Source organism: Fistularia commersonii, chromosome 9 (assembly GCF_037954325.1).
Source record: "Fistularia commersonii isolate RoL2024-O1a breed Wild chromosome 9, RoL_Fcom_v1.0, whole genome shotgun sequence".
In the NCBI taxonomy this organism is placed as follows: Eukaryota; Metazoa; Chordata; class Actinopteri; order Syngnathiformes; family Fistulariidae; genus Fistularia; species Fistularia commersonii.
In genome coordinates, this window is record NC_141292.1 from 8,188,418 (window position 1) to 8,206,196 (window position 17,779).

The window sequence follows — 17,779 nt, forward strand, 5'->3', positions numbered from 1 at the left end:
CATTGTGACGAGGAAAATCAAGGCTTTAAGAACCTTTTATCTGCATTCAGTGCAACAGCTGAGTATGTGTGGAAATAAGACACGCTATGCCATAAATTACAGCTGCAAATTTATCTACATATTAATTCATAATTTATGTACGTTACTGGCTATGACTAAAACAATCACTTGCAGATTCAATCTGAGGTACATTTCAGCCCTCCACCCCACCCTGCCACACCCGGGTTGTGTTTCGGTGACATGAGTTGTATATGGTTATTACGTGTGTCATTGTACACTCCTCACTAAAAATCCAGAATTGACACAGTCGATCAGTAGTTCATTGAAAGGGAAGAAAAGACACAATGTAGAATACTTAACTTTCCAAGCATATTTAATTGGCACAGTAAACACATACAAAGTATTCAGTGCTCCAAAACACAAGCGTGGGCTACCAAATGGAACACAAACTAAAAAGTGCAAAACACATCATTTGGTAGTCCTTACAAAGGAAAAGAAGTCTTACTTTGCAAAGCAGATAAAGTAATGGTAAGACTCTTTGTAGTTAAAATAGAAGTTTTTCCTTTTTAAACTTTATTCATATAGTCATATATATTCTCTCTAATTCCAACGCCGTTTCCACTGTACAGGGAGGTTGTTTTGGGGTTTGTGCCTCACTGGATTTATCATGCCGTCTATCAGTTGGCGCGCTGACACTGGAGGCCGGTTAGAGCTTGACAGATGAAGTGAAGTGGCAAACAGTACGTTTGGGCACGGCTCCATGAGGGTCACATCATCGTGAGAGGGGAATTAGATATTATTCTGCATCAGATGAATAGTCAACAATGGCTTCATCCAAAAAGAACCCAAACAAACAAACAAAAAAAGCCAATGACACTTAATTCTATTTGCAATTACCTGTCAAAAAAAATTGAACACCATTCAGGCAGACTACAGTATGGAGTTTCTTTGTATCTTCATTGTGCAATTAGACAGTTTGCAAACATAACTTGACAAAAGAGTAAACATTACAATCATTATTATGTTCAATTGGAAATAAAAGAAATTTGTAGCTTTAATTATATTGCTGTGATGAACTGTTTTGTTTTGTATTTTTAAGACTTTTGTGGTCCTTTTTTTGCAGACTTGTCAAATGATCAAAAAAGTAATATTTTCTCTCCCTCTCATAAAATGAAATAAAACCAAAACAAACAACCTATAAACTTGAAAGGGATTTTGGAAGACAGAAGAAAGATCAAATGTAAAACTTTCTCAATTGCATTAATTAAACTTTAAGTATTGTACTTGCAAATGAGGCGTCTCATTCTTGATGCATATCTTATTCGATTAATTGTACAATCAAGATACAGAAATTGCTCCATAAATAGACAACAAAATAGATGTTCAACATTGTATGAAAAAAAGGAAGATGTCAACTGAACATCAACAAAACATTAAAGAAGAAAAAAACATAAAGGTTTAATCACATATGTGCCATTTAGGAGTGAGAGAAACCAGTGGATATTATTCCTCCTGTCTGATGGGTTGATTTATTCTTAGGAAAAAAAAAACAAAAACAGAATAAAAATTCTGACCTTAAAATTGCTTCTAAACCTTTGAGGAAATCACAACCTCTCATCTTCAACTACCATCAGCATCTTTCTCTGTGAACAGAAAACCAATTTCAGGCCCAGCACAGTCAGACACTTGAAAGAAAAAGGTGGATCACAGTATTTATTCATTTACAGTAGCTGGATTCTCCTGAACACTTTGGGTGTAAATCTTCTTTTGTTTTAATTTTTGGGTGACATGTTTCTTGAACCAAGTGTTACCACAAGGTGTTAAAACTGCAAACTAAAACTTCTGTTAGAAACTCTGAACAGAACACACAACACTAACAGTTTTACAGACAGACTGTGTACTAACGGTGCAATGAATGCACAAGACATTTATGACCTATCTATGCATAATCATCCAGAAAAGAACACATTGGGTCCCTATTGTCCTTTGCTGTAAGTTGTGATAGTAAAACGGACATGCTTTTAGAACTGACAAATAAAAAAAAGGATAAAAAGTAAAAAGAACCACAGGCACTGAACCCAAACAGTGGCATTCAGGTTAATTCAGTTTGATCAGGCAATGAGGGTTAACTGAACATAAAGGCTGGAGGTAGAGGGTGTTAGCTGATCCAACCACCCCCCACCACCTCCTGGCTGCCAGCAGAGGGGCGAGGAGGAAGACAGGGCAAGCATGCAGCACGCCACAACGCTGAGAGCTCACCAACCCGAGCCGGTGCAACAGAGGGCAGTCAAGGGGGAAGCTTGTGCTGCCTGGGGAGGGGGAAGAATGTGCAGGTAAGGGGGGGGTGGTCAGAGAGAGGAGCAGAGACAAGACAGGACAGTGTGGATGGGGATTCCCTCAAGTTGGTCCTGGATATGGAGGTGAGGAAAAAACAGGGCAAAGCACTCAGATCAAGCACACGTCAACCAGAGCTCATTTACAGATATGAGTTTCCAGCTGCAAACATGGAGCTGATTTGAGTTAGGAGGTGAGGTTGACTTTGAGGTGATTCCATCACGAGTTAATGAGTGAGGAGTGACTCGACAACACACACACGCACGCACGCACACACAGACAGACAGACACACAGACAGACAGACACATGTTGTCAGTTAAGAGGGAAAAACGGCTCCAATGGCTGGCTGTACGTCCTTGGGGTGTGGAGTCCTGCTCGTCTCCGTCCTGTCTCTGACCACACCCTCTGCCGTGTGTTTTTGAGTGGGTAAGTGCCAGGGGGAGAGGGGTTCAAAGAGGACCCCATGGCCGTGCGTGGTGCAAGCGCTGTTAGTCACATTAATAAGCAAAGCTCTGCTGGAAGCATATCGTTTACTGATGTTAAAAATGGAAAGCTCATGGGCGCTAAAATTTAGATGGATTTCTCTTCCCACTGCTTAAATCCCTAAAGTTTGCAAAGGAAGTGTTACACTGCAGAGAGGTTGGTGTTTTGTTTTGTTTTGTTTTGTTTCGTTTTTTTCTATGGAAATCGAGATAATAGGCCGTCATCTTTCACTTCCTCTCTGACTGTACAAGCGTTTGAGGAACACGATGATTTCTCCGAGGCTGCTTGCCCTGCCACTCCTCAGCCAGCCTCGTGCTTTTAGGAATCTGCAATTCAAAAGGAAAATACAAACAAAAAAACAAATGACAAAAAGAAAGTTAGATTACTATGACAAAATAAAAACCCAAATAGTCAGGTATGGAGAGAAGAAAGTCATTGCATAGATCTACTTGAAGCGGCAGCATGAGCCTCTGATGACCCAAAGATGTCAGAGTTAAGTTGAGCTGAGCCTTCTTCAGTTTCTGTCTCGCAAAAATGCATGTTAGACAGCAGCCACTTCCCCTTGTCCCAACATGCTGAAATTCAGTTACGACATGAACAAGCATCCCACAAATGTTGCAGCATGCACCACGTCCACTGTAACTGCACCAGACCAAATACGTATCTACAGATCCTGCACAGCAAGAACCGAGACTATTGATTATTCAGGCCGATCAGGTACACAAACAATAAAATCTCTCATTGTGAGTGAAATGACGGTGCATCTGCTCAAATATGTGCAGAATTTTTTTTTCAAATGTCATGAGCAAGTGTTTCTGACCGCCCAGTCGCGCCAGTGCTTCATTCCCATAGAACTTATCTGGAAGAGGGACCAGAATAGAATGTGTGTGTGTGTGTGTGAGGGGTTGGGGTGGGGGTTGAGGCAGGGAATTTGCTCAGTAGATTGATTAAAACACAATTGGCTGATAATATCTCCGCCAACTCATAGTGAAACAGCACGATGATCAAACACCAAGAAACAGCACTTGAGCATGGGGAATTATACATTTTTTTAGATTCTTATTGAAGCCTACAAAAATATCTTTTGACATATTACTTAAATTTTACAGTAATTGTTTGCATGGCTGCACATTAAGCATGCTTTCATATTGGGTACAACAACTGACTGAGGCCCACTAACTGACGTTTAAGGTCACCTTGTGTGGTGTGTACATTCACTGGCCTGTGATTTATGCGGAATAGATTTGCAATTAAAAAGATTGTCCAGAAAATGTGTAAATGAAAGCAAAAAGATTGTTTCAAAACCCAAGTGATGCCACCTCCAGCTGTCAGCCTGATCGCCTTTCAAAAACAGGCAAAAAGTAACAGGATTTGGAAATAAGGGTTAAGGATGTATGATTGAAGTTTGGGTGATTTGCATGTGAAAGGATATAATTTACATTTGTATAAATTCAAACATTAACTTATCTTACTTGCAATTAAATGTTCCTTTTTTTATTTTTAATAAAAATCAATGTTTCCATTGAAAACATATAAAGTTTGATTGCACCATGATGAAAGAGATGATGTTTGAAAATTAAAGCAAGTCCAGTTACAACGTTGCAATACCAGTTAAAGCCTCGACCCAGACAATTTAGGAGTCTTTGCAGACATGAGAAGATGTTCTCTGCGTTCAGAGGCTGAAATGATGGTAAACCATCTTAAAAAATCACGCAATTTATTACAACTCTAATCTTTAACGTGGTCAAATAACTGACTCAATCATGTCCAGAAGGTCTGGTCTTAGTTTGTTACTTTGTTTGACCACCAGACGTCTGAATGGCAACTGAGTTTTCTATGAAAATGACGGAGCGTGTGTTGTGACTCTGCTTCAAAGCAGTGAAACAGCACCACCACATCTTTATGCTCCAGGTTATTTTGTCACACTTTTCCACTGACTCTTACGATGCTCGATGGACAAATACTTTATGTCCCCCCTTCCCTTTTGGGGGAGTGTATGTGTATGTCAGTGTGGGGAGAGTGTATTCTTCGATCTGAGCTACAAGTGACAAGAGCCTCCCCCTCACAGAAAGCAGGTGAATACAAAACACACTTGCTGAGTTAAATGTAAGTCATAGCACCTTTGGCATTTGTTTCCAAAAACACCTCGATGTAGGACGTGGGGACATATCCCTCTTCGTCCTCATTCCTGCGCACACGTGTCCAGCCGTCTCCTTTGTCTTCCTCTATGACGTACAGCAGCTCCCCCTCCGCCACTGAGATGGTTCCCTCGTTGTGACCTGTAATGACAAATAAACACAGGAATGATGTGACAGTAGCTTAATTTTTGTCAAAAATAAATACTGGCAACGATCAATAATGATCACACATCTTGAACTTTGTATCCCAAAGAGAAAACTTTAAAAAGATTGAGGACATTTTTAGCAACAGTTTGGCTTTTATGATAAACATAGGCCAAATCTGAAAAACACATTGTATGCTTTCTGTAAAAGCGCTGAGAGGTTGTCCGGGCTACAGAGGTCCATTATTAGCGTAATCCAGTAATCTACAGATTAGTCCAGTGGTTAATCTGATGATCCCATTTATCTAATTTCTTTCTACCATACATCCATCATCCACTGCTTTTTCTGCACATAGGGTTGCTGGGATGCTGGTGGCTATCCCAGCTGTCGCTGGACAAGGGGCAGGAGAGGAATGCTGTGAATTTAACACACCATTATTTATATCACATTATAAGAAAGTAGGAGACATTTCTCACAGACGTTTATTCTTCCTGTTTCAAATCACAACAAAATATTTACCCTCTGAACTGTAAAGTCAACAGCGGCTTAGAGAGGAGTATTCTGATTTCAAGGAAAGACCAAATATATTAGAGCCAGAATTAGAAAAAACAGAATAGTATCACAGGAAATTCAGTTGTGAGAATGCCCTCCTGTTGCTAGGTATCGCAAATTGAGACCTCAGCGAATTCTTATCATGACTCTTCCAGAGCCGTGTATAGATACAAATTGTTTACGTCATCTAATATTTTTTAAAATTTATGAGAATAAATGATTTTGTGTTATATTTAAAAAATACATTTCAAAATACAAACTGACACTCATTGCCGCGTCAAAATAAAACCTAGTGAGGAAGTGAGCCTTTCTCATTCTCAGCAATCACTTCATAATTCCTTGCTATGCAATAGATGAAACCTTCTCGTAAAATACCTTTGTTTGACTGAAAACCTGATGTGCTTCCACCTTCAGACTGTACAGTCATCCATGTACTGCAATACATTCTGGGGGAGCAGAACCTCATCATGGATGTGTAAAGTTTCTCACAAAGGTATATTTTTACAACCCGCCAGTTAACAAAATTATTTGATGGAGATCTGTTTAGTTCTCAGAAGACTTCAGCTGCCAGAGTATGATCTTGGAGTGGAGGATGGTGGGCGGGACATGTTTTGGAATGGAATGGAATGGAATAAAACTCTATGATAAGACTCTTTCATAAGAAAAATAAATAAAAATCCAAGCTAAATTCCCTCTGAGCTGCACACTGAGTTAACATGCTGTAGAGATAGGGTGGATCATTCTGAATGTGCCAATATCTGTTATGCAATCACTACTGCTTTTTACAATTTGTTGATATTTGACTTTTTGAGTTGTGGAAGAAAAATCACTATGCATTTATTAATTCACCCTTCATGTCAATACATGTTAATCAGAAAGTTTACACTACCTCTTATTTCAAGGAATCTAATTCCTCTACGCTGAACACATAGGTCACATCTGTTCTGCAGCAATGACTGCATACCCCCTACTTTTTACACGTTTAAATTTCATATTTCGTGTCTCAAATTACCATCAAAAGGGTACAAGGCTTTGCAGGTGCCGATGGCGGGCAAGGTCTCCTCATCGTCAAACTCATCATCAAACTCCGGGGTCGTGGAGGTAGGGTTGGGGTCTGCTTTGACATGAGTCTCTGAATTCTGCTCTTCTGTGTAGCTGCCATCCGGGCTGCTCAAGGGCCAACACACACACAGTAAATAGACTGTGAAAACATACATAGTTTCTTTGGAAATAAAATGTGCCAAAAACATGGAGAGATTGTTCTATGGTGGACTTTGCTTGGCTGTCAGAGTATAGCATACCTCTCTCTGTCCTGTGCACAGCTGTTGCTCACTGTCGTGTTCTGGGTCTCATAGAGTCCACTTCTCCGCTGTGTATCACTCTTGCTTGGCATTCTCTCCTCCACTTCTGCTAGCCAACCCTGAAACACCCACATTCATTATATAAGTATGCACTGCAGCTTCGTTTTTATTCCGTGAATCAATGATGACAATGCTTAATGAAGCACAGTATGAGATCATTGAGTCCAGTTTCTTTTATCTTAATAGAAATATGCAAAAACTAGTCCTTATGTTCTCATGTTTTTCTTAATCTCTTATAATCATTTTCCATGGTGTGTTTTGAATGTTGATTATTTGTTTTTTATGTCCACACTGGATGTGAGCATAAAAACTTGGGTGGGTAGCACATCCAATTGCGACTGAAGACAGACATTTAAAGGGATCCTTCAGAGAAGAAACATCTCTTCTTTGATCTCTTTGTTTGTTAATTATTAGCAGACATAATCCAGGAAAAGGTTCTCTGCTGCCTCGCTCCCTGCACAGAGCTAGAGGACGAAGCCAAGCACCTCCAGCTGCATCATATCTTTTCCTAATATGGGTGAACCTAAGTCCTCTTTGGACATGCCCCAACTTCCAGAGAGATGTGTTTCAACGTCCTATTATTTTCCTGCCTTAGATAAGGCAAACAGGAAAGGCTCCCCAGCACGAAAGCTCACACAGATGGGATATGTGACTGTTGTGTACACTTGCCTCAAATTTCTGCACTTCAAATTGCAGCTTCTCGATGTTCTGTCCTATTTCTGTTAGCCGCGGGTCGACGCTGGCGGGGTCTCCCATCTGGGGGTTCTTCACATACACATCTTTCATCTTTGTGAGTGCATCTCTGGAAGAAGAACATTGGCATGTCAGTCTGCTGCATGTTAAAAAACATCCTTCCATCATATACTGAGTGAAAATATAGATACTTGTAAAATTGGCCTGATCATAACAGTGTGATATTCACGTCATAGGATTTATACAACCTTAAAATGTTTTATCAATACATTTGACAGGCTTGTCCATGCATATGAGTCAAGTAATTACAGTGAAATTATCCAAGACATGTCTGCACATGTGTAGGACTTTGAAAATGCTGATCAACTTTTGACATCAACGTACTGTCTCTTGAATGTTTTGCAAAAGTGATGCTATGTTTTAATTGTCTTATACTCAAAAATTTCCCCAATAACAGGATATTATCGTAGAACTAACTACTTCCCTACCATACCAGGATGTGATTTAATTTGAAGCGTATTGAATGACTTTATAATGATTTTCAAAATCAGCTAAATCTACTGCTTATTTGCCTAAATTCCTTGACGCATGAAACCTTAAAAAACTGTTTCTTAATTTTTCAGTGTGTAACTGAAATTATGGTTGCACAGTGTTGTGATATGAAAAAATACGCATGATATATAACATTCTGTACAATAAAATGATATAGATTTCCAGGATATTTGGAAAAAAAAAATCACCCTTTATGGCCCACAAATCATTTTCTAATCCAGTGAAATTTAACAGGCACTGTGAAAATACCTTACATCACAATGACTATGACCTGATAGGGAGTTATTAGTGGATGTTTTAAAGACTAGTATTAACAAGCTTAGCATTTTTATAACAACATATTTTGGACCATATCTTTTAGCATGGTGTTGTACCTCTGGTCCATTTCTTTTTGAATGTCTTTATTCAGTTCATCTATCTTGCCCTGCAACTTCTTCCTCCTCTGCTCTGGTGGCAGGTGGCTGAAATCCTCTGGTCCAGAACCCTGAGACAAAACAAAGAGCCAAACAAACAAGCAAAATGGGAGAAAACATATAGAGAGGGACTATTATAGAAGGAAAGTAACCAGGAAACAAGCAGGGAGTTAGATATTATTCTTAATTACTTATTTCAATGTCTTTTTCACTTCATTTTGTTTTTTGGTCAGGCAGGGATCATTTCTAGTTGAGTGCAGTATCTCCATTTGCTGTTAATCCTCTGAACACCCGCATTCAGGTTGATCTGTGATTGGACTAGATAATTCACCTGGAGAAGATACTGCACCCGTGCTAAGACACACATTCTGGGAGTCGGGAGGTCTGATTGTGATTAGATTGGAGGCCTTTTACCTAATCAGTCACAATACCCAACATAATGTTCTCTTTGTGCCCTGAATACATGTAATTGAATAGTATCTACAGCGCTATGTGATTCATATAGTGTTTCATTGTGAGCTGGCTAATGTTTCCCTACGCTGACAGAAAGGGCAGAGTTCTTTCCTGATGAGAGGGTTTCCAGTCTGTAACAATGTGTCATGTTGCTAGGAAGTCTCTAATGGTATACTGGGGTTGCTGCTTCTGAGGTTTGTAGTATAATAGTCCCATGGTTTGAAGGGAATACAAAGGGAGTTTAAGGTTATGAAATGGAAAATCTCATTTAATCAATTATTGTGCACACTTTTTAAAGCATTCTTTGCATTTAAGTTTTATTAAAATTTTCACCTGAAAATTATAATTTGTCCTTTATTAATCCCCCATGGGAAAGTTTTTGTTCTATGCAATTAACCCATCATGGATGAACCCAAAGCAGTAGGCTACCAACCACCAGCTGGACCAGGCATGGCCAACCTGTGGTTCCCAAGCCCCATGCGGCTGTTACATTCATGTCGATTTTTGTGTTTTTGTGTTTTGTTTTTTTTTGCTGTGCGCAGAGAATGCTGGATCCTGTACCGCTCCAGCGTTCTCTGCGCACAGCAAAAAAAAACAAAAAAAAAAAAAAACAAACACAAAAATCGACATGAACAGAATGTGGCTTGGGAGCCACCGGTTGGCCAGGCCTGAGCTGGAAGATTGCTCTACTTCTTGCGCCACGCCGCCCTTCAAATTTCTAACTACATAAAAGAATATTTAACAATGTCACCTTCATTACTGATTTAATAATTGCTTTCATTGATAACTATATTAGAAAAAGTACAGTTGAATAAATAAAGCTAATTCAGTTTTTGAATTTAAATGTAATTAATATTGACTTGACTGAAAAGGTCAAGGCCTGCTTCTGATCTCATTGAAATTTGTCTCAGTTGCACCAAAGGATGTGACAGCTGGAGCTACAGACTTGAGGTCAGGATTCACTGCACATGAGTAGCTGGGTCACCATGGCAACCTTACCGTTTGTCCTTGTCGTGGCATGCAATTCTTACCAGGCATGCAACATAATAAAAGTCTGTCAGTCATCATGCAGAGCCATGCTCCTCTACACCAACATAGGCAAGGATTAGTGTTTAGTTTGTCTAAGTGACAGAGCCACTATCATCTAAATAAATTTAAGTGCAATTCTACATTATGAAAATTTAATCAAAAACTAACACAATTACAGCCACAGAGTGTTCCAGTACTGTTTGGTAAGGTCAGCCTAGTATGGATAACAGTTTACAAGTTGATTGGTCTGCTCACATCTGCTGAATATAATTTAAGATATGACACAAATAGATAGACACAAAATATAAAGCCAGGATGAGAAATGGCTCATCATTTTGGATGTGTGGTAGCTGGATAAAATAGTTCTGGTCAAAAATTGGAACCACTAAGAGAGTAGTTATGGTTCATGTCACCTGTCAAGAGCTTTCAAAAGATGCTTTTTTAACATTTTTCTTTCTTTGAGCATCACCTCTGACAATGATGTGAAAATGCAGTGGACAAAATGTCAACTGTGTATTTGAAAGGTACTACGAAACACTTGTGACTCAACAGAAAGTCCTTACACTTAGGGGTACACATGTCAAGAAATTGCTGAGTTGTTGAGGGATGTGTACTGATTGACAAGCATAGTAAGCTTAGTATAGCTCATCCAAAAACCCATCCACACACAAAATTGTCTTTCAAACTGCCATGCTAATTTTAACAATTGTGATATTAAACTGACTTAAAATAAAGTAAAGTGTGCTTAATTAGCCAACGACCTCCAATCCATTTTGATCATGGATTGCAGTTTAAAGGATGTAAAGGAAGAATGTATTTCACCGTGGTTCCAATTGATATACCATTTTAGGCTGAGAATTTAGCTTCTTATTGCTCATCTTCACTGTTATCAGCCCTCTCATAAGTCTTGATATTTGAATAAGCATATTTCCAAAACTGTTTTTGTTAAAATGCAAAGCACTACTATCCGTACTTTTCATTCACCTTCAATTTAAAATAAATATAGGGATGTTATTTTAATTTCAGCAATATACGAAACATCATTGGCATGCAATGTCAGGATGTGAGTGACCAACTAATTCACAGAATCAGATTAGTACTTGTTACAAGATGATGCATTTGTAGAGACAAGGACGACTACCAGACAGGGGCAGACAGATAAAACACTGAGTAAATGTGATCACCTCAATGAGATTCCAGACGTGGGAATTGAGTGTGATCTGCACCACAGAGATCACAGACAAAGACGGGAACATAACCACAACATGAAAACAAACAAAATAACATACAACAGGACGTCAGGAGTTTGAGGCCCTTCATTACATAACAGCAAACAAATCAAATCATTAACTTAGATTAAAAAAAAAAACAGCAAAAACAAAACAGAACGTTGTTAACAATGTGTTACTGGGAGGACATGACATGCGTGCTATGGTCATGCTGCTACGGTCGTGTGGTTACACGGTCATGCTTACCAGCTTGAGAGAAAGCTTCATGGGGGAGAAGAGGGGAGAAAAATGGCGAGGAACGGGAGAGAGAAAGAGACAACACTGTCAACATCGGGAGAATATGAAGGGGTTGTTTTTAAATTTTTTCAGCAAAATGACTTGCATATGTTCACCGGTTTAAGAAAAGAGGGCCCCAAAGCTGATGCACTTAGATTGATTGTTGTGTCATCATAAGATGTCTAAATAATAGCTTCAGCTTTAGGGCCCTGTCTTTTCTGAGATAGATTTCTAATATTTCTTATAAAATGGATTAATGAAACATGAAAACAAGAGGTCAAAAGGCCAACCAGGAAAAAGGATAAAAATCAAGGGAAGTGGAGGATAAATGTAGAGGAAGAAGTAAAGGGATAGTGGCAACAACAATAACAGATGCACCCTTTACTTCCTGATCCCTCTGCTGCCGTGACAATGACACGCATGTGACAGCAGAGGGCGCCACACACATATATCAAATTAGCAGATATAAACAGACAAAGGCAGATTCCATAAGGTCGAGATGGAGACACTTCTCTGGGATTGGTTTAAACACACCGCAACAATATTCACCAAGAAAATATTCAACATAGTCAATGAATCTATAATAGACTTCAGAAAATGAGATTTGGTAGAAGACTGAAAAAACAAAAACAAATAAACAACAAAAAAACAAGAGTAATTGTGAATTAAAAACCAAGTGCAGAAGGGGAAGTCTAAGACAGGCATGACATCTTATCACTGGTGATTTATTGATCTGTTGTCTGTCCCAAGATTATTTTTAGTTCGTAAGCAAAACAAATTTCCTTGAGCTCCAGCAAATATCTTATAATCTTGTTTGAGGCTCACAGGCAGGTGCACGAAGAAGCAACTCACGTTGAGTCTGCTAATCAAGTCATCCACCTGAAAAAACCTGCTATGATGTTCAGCATGATGTCCTGCCTCTCAAATCACATCTGAACAAAGACATTCTTCAAGATGGTGCTGCTGCAAAAATCAGGTTTTAATTATCACACTCTCGAGTTATATGTATCTATCGGAAGTATTTGAGTTATTGTTACAGAGTGAATACAAACTGAAGTTTCTGCCTTGTTATATGGGTCCAATACGTAAAATGTAATGTATTGTATGTAATGTAGTGTATATAGTGTATCTCATCATAATTTGATAAGAAGTAAGGCACTGAAGCGATGAAAAGTATTTTTGCAGAATATTATGATTAAGTTAAGAGTTTACCAGTAAGAGCAGTAAGTGACCTCACTCACTCAGTCCATATCAGTACCAGAATCAACCCTTAAAACCTTAATAAACAACAATTATTTAATCACCTGAGGACGCACTCCTATGAAAGTTAGTCATGATTCTATATCAAGTAAAGAATTATGGTGAAAAGCCACTGTTTGAGGTAACAGGACCAATGGGACTTTTAACCATCTTTATCCCACACATGGGAGTGGGCCTGATATTACCTCCAATGTTACTCCATACTTAAAGAGAATGCAAGCGGTGTGATGTGATACTGACATCAATGCTTAAAAGAAATGTGATCTATTAGGTCTGCCCAAATCAAAAAAAAAAAAAAACTTATATTGAAATTCATTTCAAATAACTCTTTGCTAAGATGGGAGATCACGTCTGCCAGCACTTGAAAAAAGGATGGCGAACTGAAAACATCTGTCCCATGGCACAAAAATATTAATAATTCAATTTGCAAATCTGCCAACATTTTTGCAAGCACTGAGACAGACATAGATATACAGATATACTACAGCCCATACCCACAGAAGACACTGCTATAGTAGCACACCAGCACGATCAAAGCTCTGGAGGGGTAAATTCTGGCCACTGTGACATTCAAAGTGTAACCAACACCTTGCCAAATCAAGGTTCCTGTGTTTTTTTCAGAACTTTTTTTTCTTATTTTCACTTTTTTTTCCCCAGGGAATTTACAAGTCACCTTTTTAACACAGAAACCAGGATCTCTGTTTGCATCTAAATGAATTTGGAGGATTTTTTTTTCTCAACACTGTTTTACATTCTCTGTTTCCAAAAAAATGGGGATTTAGTTGTTTATGTTGTTATATTTGTTTATTTTCTGTCTTATTGAATTCTCTACTATCTCATTAGAAGATAATTTATTCAGTTTTCTAGTATTTTATTGGCACTTTAAAATGAAGGCTGTAGAAATTACTCAAGATTCTCCAGCTTCCTTTTTGTCTAAATTTGTCCTAGCTAATGCTGGATCCATCTGGGAGTGAGAATTTAAATGGTGAAGATGGTTGATGAAAGGTACCCCCTTGCCCCCAATCCATCACATTCCAAGGTGCTTGTGACACTTTGTGAATTGACCCCTGACAGGAGATGTTCAGCGATGGGGAAGCCCTGAAAGAGCTGCAGGACATAAGAAACCTCAAGCTGATTCATGTGATGTGGGATGAAGTCATCATCTTCCTTGATAATTCGTCTCATTTCAGCATGTGATCATCACTGAGCCAAACGACACAGACACTAGCCTCCTTCATTAGGCATTTTGGAGATGAGATCATGATAAATAGTATCTAAGAGGCTACTGTTTGTGTTGCCCACGGTTTTTACAAATTCACACATTCACACATTCAATTGTCATTCAGATATATTTTTCGTACACCTGCACAGGTTCACTTTCCTCTCACACACTTACAACATATTGCCTGGCTTCAAAAGCATATGTGGGTCGGCCAAGAGTCCTCTTCATAAGTTCTTTGTGATAAATGAGCGAATGCGGGGATTGCTGCTGTGGTGGTTGTCAGAGAGAACACAGCTTTGTCAACTGGAGCTCACAAAACAGCATGAAATATCAAGCTCTTATAGTATAAACCTACACGATGACCTTCAAGACACATTTGCTTTATCGTTCCATATTACACATACATACACGCAGACTGTGGATGGATAAGACAGCTGATAGTCATTACACAAACTGTGTAACTGTATATCCCTATCCAGAGCAAAGACGTATCAACAGTGGCATGACTGATGCTATGTATTCCTTGCATGAGAGGGATCACAGAGAAAGGTCTTTTATTTACCTGTAGCTACAAAATAACCTTTTAGAAGCAAACTGCTTTTATTTGTATTTCATCCCGGGTTTTCTTTTTCAAGATAAATGCACATAACCTCTTAGCAAATGTAACCAATGCAATGGTTTATAAGATTTAGCTGGCAAAGGAAAGTGGCAAGTATATCCTAAAACCTTTCAACATGATTCTAACAATTTATATTAATTCCATATAGTTTCAAGATGAAACCCTTTAATGGTCAATGCGAGGAAACAATTTATTTATGAGTGCATTCAATGAACTGTCGTGTGGCAAAAGATGTGACTCCCACCATAAGCAGTTTACTTGTTCAAACACCTGTTTGCCTTGCACAGTCTTGCAGTAAGAAATTTGTGTCAGTGCAAATAACGGACTGAAAAAACAAGAAAAGGTGATGAGCATGCCGTAGTACTGATTTTTTTTAAGAAAAACAAAGCAGTAGCAATGTATTTTAAGAATATATGAAGAACAACGATATACATGAAACAAATAAAGAGGTTGGCGTCTAATGTGAAGAGAGAAACTAATTTCTGAAATGAGTTCTCCTGAAGTGTCCTGTTCTGATTTAGACTTTTATGCAAGCTGATCTCATGTCCTTGAAAACTCCCCTCAAGCTGGAGAAAAAACTGTGCCAATCTGAATATGTGGGGTGTCAAACACAATGTGCCTGATATACCACCATTTTTTATTGAGTATTTTTATGTCTCTGCTCATAGTCTTCCACTTTCAGAAACATCTACTTCCTGTACGATTTGCCACGCCCTAGAAAAAATACACACTTCCTTCTTTCTGTTGACCTTCAATCACTTCCTCTATGAAATCTAATGTGCTGCATTGTTGCACCTTTATTATTACTATGACATTTCACATGTCACTTTAGCAAATATTAGTATGTTTATCTTTGTTTCAAATAACTGCTGCCCTCTAAAAATGTAAGCTTAAAAAAACCTTACAAGGGCCGGAAGGTGCACGTGAGGTGCCACCCATTCCTGAGGTCAGGGGGAATGGGAGGGTGAAATGTGTTGTGAGAAGGCTGCTTCAACCTACACTGGCCGAGCAAATCCATTTCAACACACATTCAACTTTAGCATCAGAATTGGTGATGACACCCAGCACAACTGAGGGGGAAAGGGTGCTGATAAAGCTGACCTCCGGGAAGCCATCTAAAATTACTCTCCTGACTCAGTTAGCCTGCTACAATGTACAAATCCATCAATTTGTAATGGGAGCTTAACAAAACTCTTTGTTCCTATAACATGTAGAAATGGGCCTGGGCAAAAGACATATTAACAAGTCTCATTTATTGCTCAGTTTCATCTGAATGTTTATTAATAAAGACATTATTTGATAAAAAATGCTTTGATTTTGGGGTTGAAACTACAGTTTACTTTTTATTACATGACTTGAGACTGTACTGCTTACACATATAAGACCTTCAACCTTAGGCATTAAGTCTGCTTTAATGCATGTAACGTTTTGGTAATCCATTCTTTTTCCTCCAATTAACTTTGAATTATTTTGCTAACAAAAAATCTACTGAAAAAATAAAAATTAACAAGGACCAGTAAAGACTCAAGGTCATCAACATGTCAGTCAAGAATGACTGAGGATCCCTCTTGTACTCTGATGTACGTGAGAGGAGGCTGCACTTGGTAGAAGTGTTGAGGAAAATTCTATCTAATGAGGTTTTTGTTTTGCTTAAACAGACATCCCCTGCTACTTGATTAGTTGTTTATGGGGCACTCATTGTATGATCACAGGATGTGCCAGTCTGTAAGAAACTGCAGGTTTTTCTGCTTGCTGTTTTTACTTTCACAGGAGTTTGAAGTTCATGTAAATTAGTAGTGTTATGTTGATGATGGTCATGACAATGGCATGACAAACAGAAATGATGATCAAGAAAACATGTATCGCATTAATATGTGGACATTAATACTAAATAATCTGGTGCCTCCTTAAACAATTTCCAGCTCTCCCCCTGACCAGAGGGGGTGATGGCAATTAAATTCTGGCTGCTGCAACCCAGGATTAAAAGGAAACAGAGCTAGTTCAACAGAGGCTACTCACCCTCATTCTACTGACACAAAGTGTGCCTGTTGCTGCCAAGTCAGTAGACAGACATGTTGCTACTCACTTCTAGGTCTAGTCATCAATACAGAGCTTGAGATGCGGGCTGTAAGTCCCATTCAGCTGCTGGATACGTCCCACTCAGACCATGGAGATAGTCAATTCAGCTGCAGTAAAAATCACTGGTTCCAAAACGAGTTCAAATGATGTTTGAAATTGTCACAAAGGAAAAAGTGTGCTGGTTGAGTGAATTTTCGAAAGTTCTTTACAGTAACAGAATGGGAATAATAATTTACTAAAAAAAACAACATTTATATATGATAATTATGATTTGACAAACTTATGTAAAGATCCCAATCACAAGGTTATCGTTGACCGAGATAACCATGATGTAGAGTCAAGTGTAATAGCATCGATGTAAATAAAACTAGTGATACCCTTTTAACTGCTATGGATGAATTATTATAATACGCAATGCTTCCACCCTGAAGCCTAGAAGAACAGAAAAAAAAAAAAAAACAGTTTCGATGCTCCCGCTTAAACAACTCAGGCATGTTGCTAATTTTAGTCCAAGGCTGAAGGTGGGATAGAGGGACTGCCATTGTGAGCAGAGTTAATATCAGGAATGACAGATCAAGATGGAGAGACAGATGGTGAGTCAGACAGGTACAATGGATTCATTGTAATGTGCTCAAGAAGCGTGGTTAGATAAGCAAAAGGCCTTAACACTGTATGAGTAAAGGTAGTTGCACTGCTGGTATTTAGGAATTGATGTCCTTTAAAAAAAATGTAATGCTAAAAGATCTACATGAAAATTTCTTCAAAATGAGACCGCATTACCTTAAGAAAATCACTTGTTAGTTAAACTAGTTGGTTAACTGCTATTGGGCTGCATTAAGAGAATATGATGGAAATCACAAATAGCATTGTAAACTGTTAACCATGGCAATACCTTAAGCATACAGTGGTGCAGGTACGGATTTCAGGTGCAGGTACAGAAA

General features: G+C 38.6%; 1 protein-coding gene across 11 annotated transcripts in view; it reads right to left on the reverse strand.

Annotated features, from left to right (window-relative positions):
- Nucleotides 1-355: 355 nt before the first annotated feature.
- Nucleotides 356-17,779, reverse strand: part of fnbp1b (formin binding protein 1b) — a 60,046-nt gene continuing 42,622 nt past the window's right edge. For 4 of the 11 annotated variants that reach the window (XM_086152259.1, XM_086152257.1, XM_086152260.1 and 1 more), the window contains 6 exons: nt 11,629-11,643; nt 8,633-8,742; nt 7,683-7,815; nt 6,954-7,072; nt 6,665-6,819; nt 356-5,097 (listed from right to left, as the gene is read on the reverse strand). In XM_086152259.1, coding sequence (XP_086008385.1) covers nt 4,919-5,097; nt 6,665-6,819; nt 6,954-7,072; nt 7,683-7,815; nt 8,633-8,742; nt 11,629-11,643 — 711 coding nt within the window. In that variant the 3' untranslated portion in view covers nt 356-4,918. Of the gene's footprint in view, nt 5,098-6,664; nt 6,820-6,953; nt 7,073-7,682; nt 7,816-8,632; nt 8,743-11,337; nt 11,374-11,628; nt 11,644-14,314; nt 14,408-17,779 lie in introns of all 11 variants that reach the window. The other 7 variants (XM_086152263.1, XM_086152262.1, XM_086152254.1 and 4 more) reach the window with 6 other exon arrangements.